The 11,526-nt window shown below is 50.5% G+C and overlaps 2 protein-coding genes across 7 annotated transcripts; one reads left to right on the forward strand and one right to left on the reverse strand.

Moving 5' to 3' along the window:
- Positions 1-1,774: 1,774 nt before the first annotated feature.
- Positions 1,775-5,683, reverse strand: TIMM17B (translocase of inner mitochondrial membrane 17B). Of its 2 annotated transcripts, none has more exons than XM_019955938.2 (6): positions 5,538-5,683; positions 4,573-4,672; positions 3,493-3,556; positions 2,439-2,567; positions 2,237-2,347; positions 1,775-2,145 (listed from the first exon to the last, which is right to left on the reverse strand). In XM_019955938.2, the coding sequence occupies exons 1-6, from the start codon at positions 5,561-5,563 to the stop codon at positions 2,057-2,059; spliced, it is 519 nt and encodes a 172-aa protein (XP_019811497.1). In that variant the 5' UTR covers positions 5,564-5,683; the 3' UTR covers positions 1,775-2,056. The 2 variants fall into 2 exon arrangements, with proteins under 2 accessions (XP_019811497.1, XP_019811498.1); XM_019955939.2 differs by having other exon boundaries at positions 5,556-5,579.
- A 56-nt stretch (positions 5,684-5,739) lies between these two features.
- Positions 5,740-11,525, forward strand: PQBP1 (polyglutamine binding protein 1). Of its 5 annotated transcripts, none has more exons than XM_019955930.2 (7): positions 5,740-5,894; positions 6,311-6,395; positions 8,453-8,564; positions 10,322-10,434; positions 10,605-10,883; positions 11,073-11,136; positions 11,309-11,525. In XM_019955930.2, exons 2-7 carry the CDS (start codon positions 6,329-6,331, stop codon positions 11,463-11,465), a joined length of 792 nt encoding a protein of 263 aa, XP_019811489.2. In that variant the 5' UTR covers positions 5,740-5,894; positions 6,311-6,328; the 3' UTR covers positions 11,466-11,525. The 5 variants fall into 5 exon arrangements, with proteins under 5 accessions (XP_019811489.2, XP_019811493.2, XP_019811492.2 ...); XM_019955934.2 differs by having other exon boundaries at positions 11,076-11,136; XM_019955933.2 differs by having other exon boundaries at positions 5,747-5,851.
- The last annotated feature ends 1 nt before the right edge of the window (position 11,526 follows it).

Consider the following 11,526-nt stretch of genomic DNA (forward strand, 5'->3'; position numbering starts at 1 on the left):
GTGGTTTTTCCAGTAGTCACGCACAGAAGTGAGAGGTGGACCATAAACAAAGCTGAGCACCAAAGAATTGATGCTTTTGAACTGTGGTGTTGGAGAAGACTCTTGAGAGTCCCTTGGACTGCAAGATCAAACTAGTCAATCCTAAAGGAAATCAGTCCTGCATATGCATTAGAAGGACTGATGCTAAAGGTGAAGCTCTAATACTTGGGCCACCTGATGCCAAGAACTGACTCATTGGAAAAGACCCTGATGCTGGGAAAGATTGAAGGCAAGAGAAGGGGATAGCAGAGGATGAGATGCTTGCATGGCATCACCAACTCGAGGGACACGAGTTTGAGCAAGCTCCCGGAGTGGGTGATGGACAGGGAAGCCTGGGGTCACAAAGAGTTGGATATGACTGAGTGACTGAACTGAAATGTACTAAGGGAGACACAGCAGGGGCAGGGTCTCAGGAGAGCTGGAGTTGATAGAGGGCCTGCAGGAGGCTAAGAGGGCTGGGTGGGAGAGAGGGTGGACCAGAGCGGGAGGATCCTGGAGACGTCTGTGGATGTTACAGAGGGCTGAGGATGGTGGAAACAGAGGGCTGACAGGAGAACAACGCTTAGAAGAGCTAGGGCATGCCTGTTTGATAGGAGGAGGGTGGGGTCTGGAAACAGTGGGGAATGGGGTCTGGAAGTCAGGAAGTGTGAGGCCTAGGTGCACTGAATGGGCGGGACCAACGGAAGTGGCCTATCAACACAAGGGCTGCAGACCGAGATACCCTGGGTCTGGCTGGAGACCAGGTCCTGAACTGGCAGCTGTGTTGCTGCTGGTGGCGTGATGGTGGAGTCTCTAAATTCAAGGCTAGAGCCCTGCTGTGACATTGAGAGCTACAGGCACTGGGCTGGCTGCCCATACCTGGCACTGAGTCCATCAAGGAGTGCTGCAGTTCTACCACCATCAAGGATCACTAGGTCCTTGTTGAGGCCTTGGGAGGCCTGAGAACTCAGCATTTGCACCCCCAGGGAGTGACTCTGTATAAGAGAGAGAGTATTTCCACCTCTGTGCAAGGGACAGTTTGTGTGTCTCCCATGAGGCCATCTGCACCCCAGTGGAGGCGTCTGCCCCACACATGTAGGTGTTTGCACACAAGAGACAGTGTTTGGGGCCAATGTCTATCCAGGAAGTTCTCTTTCCCATAATCCCCACCCCACCCTCAAATGAAAACTAATTTTCTGGTTTTTCTGTGGTACTCTTAAATACTGACAACACTGAGCATCGCAGAGCACAAATATGGCTGTGGTGCAGAAGAGGAAACTAAAGGTACCTTCTTCAAGGAAGCTGGGTCTCCTGGATCCCTACTTCCATCCCAGGTCCCTGATGAAGCCACATGGAGGGGGGAATTATCTTCACAAATGCGGGGACTGCTATCTAGGCAGACTGTTCATTGTGAGGTCAGATTTCTCAGCCTTGGCAATGGGGACGTAGGGGAGAGGGATCAGAGGTGCCACATGCTGAACCACCCCCTCCACCCCAGCAACCTGTGTTTACTCCTTTTCTAAGCCCGTTCCTCTTCTGTCTGCTTGTGATCACCACTTGGCCCCCACACATCCTTATTCATGTACTATTCCCATCTTGATTCATAGACCCCTTCCTACTCACTCATCCACAAACCTTTATTAGAGACGACTCTCTGTGTGACTCCAAATGCGATGGTTCCCACATCCCTGAAGAGGGCTCTGCCCCCTGTTCTAGGAGCGGCTCCTATGGGTGGCTCAAGGAGTACATACACAGGCATTTTCAAAACTGGCTTTAAATACTCATCAGAGCGCCATGCAAAGGGATTGGGGTGAGAGCATGTTACATATGAGTGGGGGTTGGGGTGCCCTGAGAGAAAAGGGACCCATCCATCAGGGCAGCTGGGGTGCCCCACCCCCAACCTGGGATAAGGGAACAGATAGAGGCCCTCTCGAGGGTCCCATGGGCCAACTGGGAGCCAGCCCTCCCTTCGAGGTAGATCATCGGGGAGGGGACCGAGGAGGAGCTCCCACAGTGGCGGTGATAGGTGGTCACTTCCTCAGTGGTACTGCTGATAGCTGGGGTAGCCTGGGCCTGGGGTACCCTCCTTAGAGGGCAGCTGGCCAGGGTCCTCCAGGAATGGGGGTGCTGGAAAGGAAATAAACAGGTAAACGTTGAGTGGAGGAGACAAGACAGAGCATTTCCCACCTCTCCCTGACCAGCTTCACTGGGTACTCACCATTGCGGAACTGCTGGGCAGTATAGCGAGTGAGAAGGATGCCAACACCCTCGATGAGGGCCAACAGGATGCCCCCCATCATTGCCGAGCCCACCATGGCCAATGGGCCACCTGGAGAAAGGAGGGGGCGGGGGAAGTGGAGAGCGGTGAGAACAGGCAGAGCAGGGTGGAAGGGGCTGGGGCCTAGGGTTGGGGCACTCACTGCGGGCAGCCAGCACAGCCCCGGTCAGTGCTCCACTGGTGATGGAGTTCCAGGGATCTTCCTTGCCCCGAAGCCGCACCAGACCGCAGTCGATGGTGGAAAATAGGCCCCCCCACACAGCGAAGCTACCTGTGGGGGAACCAAAGCCTAATCAGTGTCCGTGGGTAGTCCTGAGAAACCATGGCTCAGGGACTCCCAGGGCCTGAATACTGTGGCAAAGAATGGGGAGAATAACCAGACATAAAGGCAGATGGCAAACTCCTAGAGGACAATCTCCATCTGTCCCTGTGGTAGCTCCTTCAAGCTCTTTATAATCCCCATCGGCACTCCCTTCACCTTCATAGGGAGCAGATACATGGTTACAAGCAGACTTGTCTGCCTCAATGTGGCTTTTTTTTTTTTTGGCCCTGTCACGGGACTTTCAAGATCTCAGTTCCCCAACCTGGGACTGAACCCAGGTCACAGCAATGAAAGCCCAGAATCCTAACCACTAGGCAACCAGGGAACTCCTGTCTATACGGCTTTTAACAGAGCAACTCTGACCTTCATAACTACCACATAGAATTGGAATCTGACCTGGGTTTTGGAGAGAAGGAAATGGGTGAGGAGAGCCAGTTAACAATGATAGTTAAAATATTTACAGAAGTCTTACCATGTGCCATGACCTGATCTACACAGTGCATGTTACTGACTTCTGAAAATTTATATTAGTTAATATTATTAAAGTGCTTAGCAAGCAACCAGCACTTAGTAAATACTATGTAAGTTACATAAACTACAAAACTGATTGAGGTGCTTTTATCATTCCCATGTTACAGGTGAGGTTCAGAGAGGTTCAGCCACTAGCCCAAGGTCACACAGACATCAGGGAAGAGCCAGGGCCTGGATTTAAACTCCAGAACTCACCTGTATGAAACTGCCGAGCATTATCACTCCCCCCAGGAAGCCCCAGGCAGAGTTGGGGCTAGAATCTGGACCCTCAAGTTACAGTCTAGACTCCAAGGAGCAAGCATTCCCAACTCTGTTATCACACCTGTCTCCCCAAACCTCTCACCTCCAATCTGAGGGGCTCTGATCCTTACAGCATTGACACTGCCTCTCAATCGGTGCCGCATTCCCTGAGGGAAAGTGAGGAGTAAGGGAGTTAGAGCAGGGTTCAGGTCACTGGCAGATAAGGTTTCTAGTTTTTAAGAGAGAAATGGAGGGAGGAAACCTGTTAGGAGCCTCAAGGGTACAGATGTGGAGAAGTGGCCAAGAACTAGGGCCCATTACAAGTGCTCTCAGAGCTAGGATAGGAAGTTATTCATTCATTCAGTACTTAGCACCGATGTGCCAGGCACCATGGTATATGCAGGGATACAGCAGTGAACAAGGTAGACCTTGCCCCTACCCTCTCAGAGCTCACATTATAGTGGGAGAGACAGATCCTGAATAAGGATACAGATAAACAAGATAGCTTCAGGCAGCAATCGGGACCCTAGAGGAAATGAGATAAAGCGCTATGACAGTGGCTGAGAGGTCAGGAAAGGCCTCTTAAAGGAAGGGGGCATTTGCTCTGAGACCTTGAGGATGAGAGGGAGAAACGTGGACAAAGATTCAGGAAATAGAGTGCCAGGAGTTGAGAGGAAGTACAGGGCTAGATAGAGAAATTGCAGAGACCTTGGCAAGTGGATGGCATTTAAAGTCATGACATTTGATGAGATGTCCCAAGAAGGGAAAAGGGGAGAGTTGTCAGACAGAGAGAACTGATTATATTACATTAAAAGCATTTGCTCAACTTTAAGGCTGTCCTCCTCCTGCCAGTTAAACTCCTGTCACTTCCCTTTTCCCAGGCTTCCCACCCAGAATCTGACTCTAGGTAAAATCTGACTGACTTTGCACACAATTAAGTTTTGGTTTTATGACCCTTTTGACAGCACAGTATTTCCGAGGAGATCCAGCAGGGTGAGGGTCAGACGTCATGTTTGCAGTTCCCCCAAACTCCCAGATCCTGGAGCTAGGCCTGGCACACAGTAGGTAAGCAGACACCAGAATGAATAAGTGCACGTGACTGGCAGTTCCAAGCAGTTTCAGAACAGTATCCCATGTGGTCAGGGCAGGACCTCAGCAGCACTCAGGGAAGGCTAGGACTCACGACAGGGGCATTGCGGAAGCCCTTAATGGCCTGGAAGACTCCACCGCCGATAACACCCATAGTGAAGGCTCCACCGCAATCATCCACAATTCTCCATGGGCTGCAAGTGGGAAGGGGAGGATGAGGTTAATGTGAGCGCTCCCTCATGCCAAGTCACAAGATCTCTTTCCAACTGGGAGCAATACGTCACCCAAATGAGAACTAGCACTTCAGATAATAGTGGGATTATTTCCCCCCTCATTTAAGCAAAAAATAATGCGAAGAGTGGAAAACATCAGTCTTGGCCCTGTCCGCCCCTCCCCTTCACAGCCAACCAGGGAATCAACCAACTGCTTGACTACTATCAAAGATTAAATGAATTAATGAGAGGGAAAGAAGTGGCACGTTTGAATTACGCTACAGGTGTTGCAGGCACTGTTCCTTAAGCAGAATGGGGTAGCACCCCTTTTTCCGACAATGAGCACGTCCAACAAAGTCACGCCCTCTTCCCTTCTCACCCTCGCACAATTGGGAAAAATCAAGCGCATACAGTGCGGAGGACCCATCACCCCTCCGTGACCACAATCATGGTCAGGCTCATCCAGGCCCCGACGGCATTAACCAAAGCGACCTGGGAAAAACCATGCGTTTTTCCAGGGGATTTCCGCTCAACACCGCACCACCCCCTGGCTGGAATGGATTCGACCAGCGTGTCTTTAACAGAGGGACTGGGAAGTACGAAATCAAGGGAAACGTGGAGTGGTCCGTCCTGCACCGCACCTTCTTCTGCAGGCACACAATTTTGGCCCCTTTTAACGGAGCCCGAGTAAGAGAAACCAAGTGGAGAGGAGCAGAAGACAACAAAAGTCTAAATGTCTTCCGAGTCTGGGACGTGGCGCTGTGTGGCCCGTGCCTCCCCCACCCGCCTCCCACCGCTGGCCGTGGCGCCGCAGCAACAGTCCCGACACCTATGCCCCTCGCTGTACCAAGGTTCCCGAGCATACTCCTCCATGGCGCCGGCGTCCGGCCGCGCAGTATCGCTAAACCCTGGTCAGGCCACACCTCCACTGGAAACGTAAACAGGCGCCCGAGCATTCTACCTATCCCAGGGCAACGGTTCGGTTGTTTCGCCAGACTTCAGACCAAAGCGCACACTCATTGGCTAGGCAGGTTTGCGTCATCTTTTCACTGCGTGAGTGTCGTCCAGTTACCTCTAAGCTCGGGGAGAGAGAAACTCATTCTGTGCTTTGGGAGAAGAGAGTCGTGTGGTCCTGGCGCTCATAGAGACGACGAGAGAGAGGTGGCCAGTTGGACAGTCGTCCACTACTTGCGTGACTGTATTGGTAATGTCGGGGTGGGCGCATTTTTTGGAGCTGGAGGAGGTGTTACACTGTGCTCCCCCATCCCAACGCTTTGGTTCCTCCCACCCAGCAGTCTTTGGGGGACGTTGGGTGAAACCATTTTGGGTCGCGGGGGAGCCGCGCTTGGCCTCTTGGGCGATGGGCGGAGCCTGGGCCTAGGACGGGAACCCGGTGCTGGAGCCACTGGCCTGGAAGAGCAGAGTTGGTGAGAGTGTTGGTGATATTGCTGTTTACAACCCCTTCCACCTTTCAGCGGGTAGGGTCTGTCTCCCTTATAGTGTAGATGGGTAGGTGGGGGGTCCAGATTGAGTACATGCTGCGGGGAGGCGCTTGATTACTCTTGTAACCAGATTCAGTCCTCATCTGAGCTGTTTTTCAGTCTGTCTGTCCTTCCCTAGGCCTGTCTGCCATCGGCTATGCCGCTGCCCGTTGCGTTGCAGACCCGCTTGGCCAAGAGAGGCATCCTCAAACATTTGGAGCCTGGTGAGAGAACTAAGAGAAGAGAGGCCTACCATGTGCCAGGCTTGACAGGCACTTTGTTGTGGATACTGCACTTGATATCTAGCATGGGCCTATTGTGCACCAAGCATTGGGGTGGCAGGCATTTCCTTGTTAACAATACGTATTACTGACCCCTATTCCTATCCTCGAAGAAGGCAATGGCACCCTACTCCAGTACTCTTGCCTGGAAAATCCCATGGACGGAGGAGCCTGGTAGGCTGCAGTCCTTGGGGTCGCTAAGAGTTGGACACGACTGAGCGACTTCACTTTCTCTTTTCACTTTCATGCATTGGAGAAGGAAATGGCAACCCACTCCAGTGTTCTTGCCTGGAGAATCCCAGGGACGGGGAAGCCTGGTGGGCTGCCATCTATGGGGTCACACAGAGTCGGACACGACTGAAGTGACTTAGCATAGCATATTCCTATCCTATGAGGAGGAGGGGAGGTGGGGTGTGGAATAGACATTTCGTCCTTGATACTGACAGTTGATGTGTATTTTGGGGTCTTCTGTAGCCAAAGTTTAACCCATCAGTTAATTCCTGGAAGTGTAATAAGGATAGTAATAGTAAGCTGACACCTATGGCAGCCTCCTGTTGGCCAAGTATGGTCGCAGGGTGCTGATACTTTGTTCTGTACCATACTAGTAGATAACATTATTTCAGACCTGCTGTGGAACTAGGCACTGTGTGAGTTGTCCATACCTTATTGTTCACCATATCAGTAGTTGATATGTATTTTGAGTCTACTTAAGTGCTTATCATACACATTGTGGTTAACAGTATATAAAGTAATGATAGGATCTATCATTTAGGCCTACTGTGCTGCTGTTGCTAGTATTTATACCTTATTTATCAATAATAGTAAAAGCTGGCATCTATTTTGGGCTAAGGTGTGCCAGGTACTAGAAAACTCATCTTATTTTCACTTTACTGATAAGTGACATCTATTACAAGCCTGTTGTGTGCCAAACAAAGATCTTTGGTTAATAATACTGATAATGATATTGATACGGTATTTATTTTAAGGCTGTTTGCTACCAGGCCCTGTACTAACTGCATATATCTTACTAACAATGTTCATGATTGTAGCTGACATCTATTTGGGGCCTATTGTGTGACAGGCACTATGCTGTTGCTGACATATACATTTCATTGTTAACTATATCCATGGGTGAAATCTGTGATAGGACTACTGAGGTCCAAGTACTCATACACCTTTCTTTATTCTGTTGATAGTAGCTGACAATTATTGCAGGCATCAGGAACTGAACAGATTCAGAGAAGTGTTTGGATAAATCCCTTGCTGTCCAAACTTGCTAGTCAATATATAGGAGTCTGCTGCTGCTAAGTCGCTTCAGTCGTGTCTGACTCTGTGCGACCCCATAGACGGCAGCCCACCAGGCTCTTCCGTCCCTGGGATTCTCCAGGCAAGAACACTGGAGTGGGTTGCCATTTCCTTCTTCAATGCATGAAAGTGAAAACTGAAAGTGAAGTCGCTCAGTCGTGTCCGACCCTCAGTGACCCCATGGACTGCAGCCTTCCAGGCTCCTCCGTCCGTGGGATATTCCAGGCAAGAGTACTGGAGTGGGGTGCCATTGCCTTCTCCAATATAGGAGTCAGAAACCCCATATTTGCCAGCCGTGGAAGCTGAATAGATTTGGACATATTTTTAGGTAAACCCCTTGCTGTTGAAACTCATTTTATTCAAATTTGCATAATACATTGTCACATACTATTTGAACTCAGAAGCTGAATAAATATGGATACTTTTTTAAAAAAATGTATCCCTTTCTAAAGTCTGAAACCAGATAAGTTTGGGTAGCAGTACCTGTAAACAGATTTGAATAAATTTTTTGGTAAATCCTGATATTCAGATACTTGGATTTGGAACATGAGCATTATTTGCTCTGGCATGTGAGACCTGGCGTGCACACACACACACGCAGTCCACGTGAATGTGACTGTGTTTCTCCAGGCCCTGATTGAATGGGAATCTCCCTGGTTCTTACTGCTGTCTTCTTCCCTTCCTTGTCCTGCCAGAACCAGAGGAAGAGATCATTGCTGAGGACTATGACGATGATCCTGTGGACTATGAGGCTACCCGGTTGGAGGGCCTGCCACCAAGCTGGTACAAGGTGTTTGACCCTTCCTGGTGAGCCTGACGACACGGGGGTGGGGAGGGAGAGCTAACTTATGACTTCACCCTTCCTGTGCTATCCCTCAGTTCAGTTCAGTCGCTCAGTCGTGTCCGACTCTTTGCGACCCCGTGAATCATAGCACGCCAGGCCTCCCTGTCCATCACCAACTCCCAGAGCTCACTCAAACTCATGTCCATCGAGTCGGTGATGCCATCCAGCCATCTCATCCTCTGTCGTCCCCTTCTCCTCCTGCCCCCAATCCCTCCCAGCATCAGGGTCTTTCCAATGAGTCAACTCTTCACGTGAGGTGGCCAAAGTATTGGAGTTTCAGCTTTAGCATCATTCCTTCCAGTGAACACCCAGGACTTATCTCCTTCAGAATGGACTGGTTGGATCTCCTTACAGTCCAAGGGACTCTCAAGAGTCTTCTCCAACACCACAGTTCAAAAGCATCAATTCTTTGGCGCCCAGCTTTCTTCACAGTCCGACTCTCACATCCATACATGACCACTGGAAAAACCATAGCCTTGACTAGATAGACCTTTGTTGGCAAAGTAATGTCTCTTCTTTTGAATATGCTATCTAGGTTGGTCATAACTTTCCTTCCAAGGAGTAAGCATCTTTTAATTTCATGGCTGCAGTCACCATATGCAGTGATTTTGGAGCCCCCAAAAATAAAGTCTGACACCGTTTCCAGTTTCCCCATCTATTTCCCATGAAGTGATGGGACCAGATGCCATGATCTTCGTTTTCTGAATATTGAGCTTTAAGCCAACTTTTTCACTCTCCTCTTTCACCTTCATCAAGAGGCTTTTTAGTTCCTCTCACTTTCTGCCATAAGGGTGGTGTCATCTGTATATCTGAGGTTATTGATGTTTCTCCCGGCAATACTGATTCCAGCTTGTGCTTCTTCCAGCCCAGCATTTCTCATGATGTACTCTGCATATAAGTTAAATAAGCAGGGTGACAATATACAGCCTTGACGTACTCCTTTTCCTTTTTGGAGCCAGTCTGTTGTTCCATGTCCAGTTCGAACTGTTGCTTCCTGACCTGCATATAGGTTTCTCAAGAGGCAGGTCAGGTGGTCTGGTATTCCCATCTCTTTCAGAATTTTCCACAGTGTATTGTGATCCACACAGTCAAAGGCTTTGGCATAGTCAGTAAAGCAAAAATAGATGTTTTTTTGGAACTCTCTTGCTTTTTCCATGATCCAGCGGATGTTGGCAATTTGATCTCTGGTTCTTCTGCCTTTTCTAAAACCAGCTTGAACATCTGGAAGTTCATGGTTCATGTATTGCTGAAGCCTGGCTTGGAGAATATTGAGCATTACTTTACTAGCATGTGAGATGAGTGCAATTGTGCGGTAGTTTGAGCATTCTTTGGCATTGCCTTTCTTTGGGATTGGAATGAAAACTGACCTTTTCTAGTCCTGTGGCCACTGCTGAGTCTTCCAAATTTGCTGGCATATTGAGTGCAGCACTTTCACAGCATCAACTTTCAGGATTTGAAATTGGAATTCCATCACCTCCACTAGCTTTGTTCATAGTGATGCTTTCTAAGGCCCACTTGACTTCACATTCTAGGATGTCTGGTCCTGGGAAGGGGTAAATGGGGGCCACTGGAGAAGAGATCTAGGGGGGGTCTTCCCTGTGGGGTCCTGGAATGGGGCAGGTATAGGCAGAGATTGGGGAGACGGGTTGAGGCTACAAGGAGAGCATATCTGTGATGACATTCCTTCCCTCTCTTCCCCTTCCCCCCCACTGCCTCACAGCGGACTTCCTTACTACTGGAATGTGGACACAGACCTTGTGTCCTGGCTTTCCCCACATGACCCCAACTCTGTTGTTACCAAATCTGCCAAGAAGCTCAGGAGCAGTAATGCAGGTGAGTTGGCAGATACAAGGGTGCCTCAGGGCCTTCTAGTGGATCAAGGAGGGGCGGGTAAGACCAGAAGGCCCAGCCCAGGCAGGGGAGGCTGTTGGAGGCCAAGGCTGCTGGGTTCTGAGGTGGGAGGAGGATCATGGGAGAGGATCACAAGGTTTTCATGTCCCCAGACGCTGAGGAGAAGCTGGATCGGAGCCATGAGAAATCAGACCGTGGCCACGAGAAATCGGACCGAGGTCATGAGAAGTCAGACCGCAGCCATGAGAAGTCAGAGCGGAACCATGAGAAGTCTGACAGGGACCGGGAGCGTGGTTATGACAAGGTAGATAGAGAGAGAGAGCGAGACCGGGACCGGGACCGTGGGTATGACAAGGTCGACCGAGAAGAGAGCAAAGAACGGCGCCATCATCGCCGGGAGGAGCTGGCTCCCTACCCCAAGAGCAAGAAGGGTAAGCTGGGGTGAGGCGGGGCGGGGAGGCACCAGGGGCCCACAGTGTAAGGAAACCATCACTTGGCTTCTCGTGAGTGCCAGATCCTTGGGCCTGGCAACCACAGGCTCCACTTCTGGGGAAGAGCTCGGTGACACGGGACTCCTTGTGCCCCTGTGGAAGACCCCACTCTGCTATGTACTTCCACAGCAGCAAGCCGAAAGGATGAAGAATTAGACCCCATGGACCCCAGCTCATACTCAGATGCACCCCGGTAGGTGACCACCCCTCAAGACCCCTTCCTTTTTCCTTGACTCACTGTACCACTGATCATTCCTTTCTTCCTCACTATCTCTTTTCCCCCTTCATCATTTGTTGGGGGCAAGGGTGCCTGACACATTACACATACTAGACATTTCCACCCCTGACCCTCTATCACTCCCCAGGGGCACGTGGTCAACGGGACTCCCCAAGCGGAATGAGGCCAAGACAGGTGCAGACACGACAGCAGCTGGGCCCCTCTTCCAGCAGCGCCCTTACCCCTCCCCAGGGGCTGTTCTCCGGGCCAATGCCGAGGCCTCCCGAACCAAGCAGCAGGACTGAACCTCCCCCCACCCCCACCCCCACCCACCCTGGGGTTTTTAATAAAAGCTTTTCAGTGGAT

The sequence above is a fragment of the Bos indicus genome, chromosome X, assembly GCF_029378745.1.
Source record: "Bos indicus isolate NIAB-ARS_2022 breed Sahiwal x Tharparkar chromosome X, NIAB-ARS_B.indTharparkar_mat_pri_1.0, whole genome shotgun sequence".
Lineage (NCBI taxonomy): Eukaryota > Metazoa > Chordata > Mammalia > Artiodactyla > Bovidae > Bos > Bos indicus.

Excerpts from the sequence above, each read along its gene's own strand:
- TIMM17B (XM_019955938.2), bottom strand. The coding sequence starts at position 5,563 with ATGGAGGAGTATGCTCGGGAACCTTG. Across the intron at positions 2,568-3,492 it reads CAGAGCCCCTCAGATTGGAG|GTAGCTTCGCTGTGTGGGGG; the intron begins GTGAGAGGTTTG and ends GTTCCCCCACAG. Across the intron at positions 2,348-2,438 it reads GGCTGTGCTGGCTGCCCGCA|GTGGCCCATTGGCCATGGTG; the intron begins GTGAGTGCCCCA and ends TCCTTTCTCCAG.
- PQBP1 (XM_019955930.2), top strand. The coding sequence starts at position 6,329 with ATGCCGCTGCCCGTTGCGTTGCAGACCCGCTTGGCCAAGAGAGGCATC. Across the intron at positions 6,396-8,452 it reads CCTCAAACATTTGGAGCCTG|AACCAGAGGAAGAGATCATT; the intron begins GTGAGAGAACTA and ends TTGTCCTGCCAG. Across the intron at positions 11,137-11,308 it reads TCATACTCAGATGCACCCCG|GGGCACGTGGTCAACGGGAC; the intron begins GTAGGTGACCAC and ends ATCACTCCCCAG.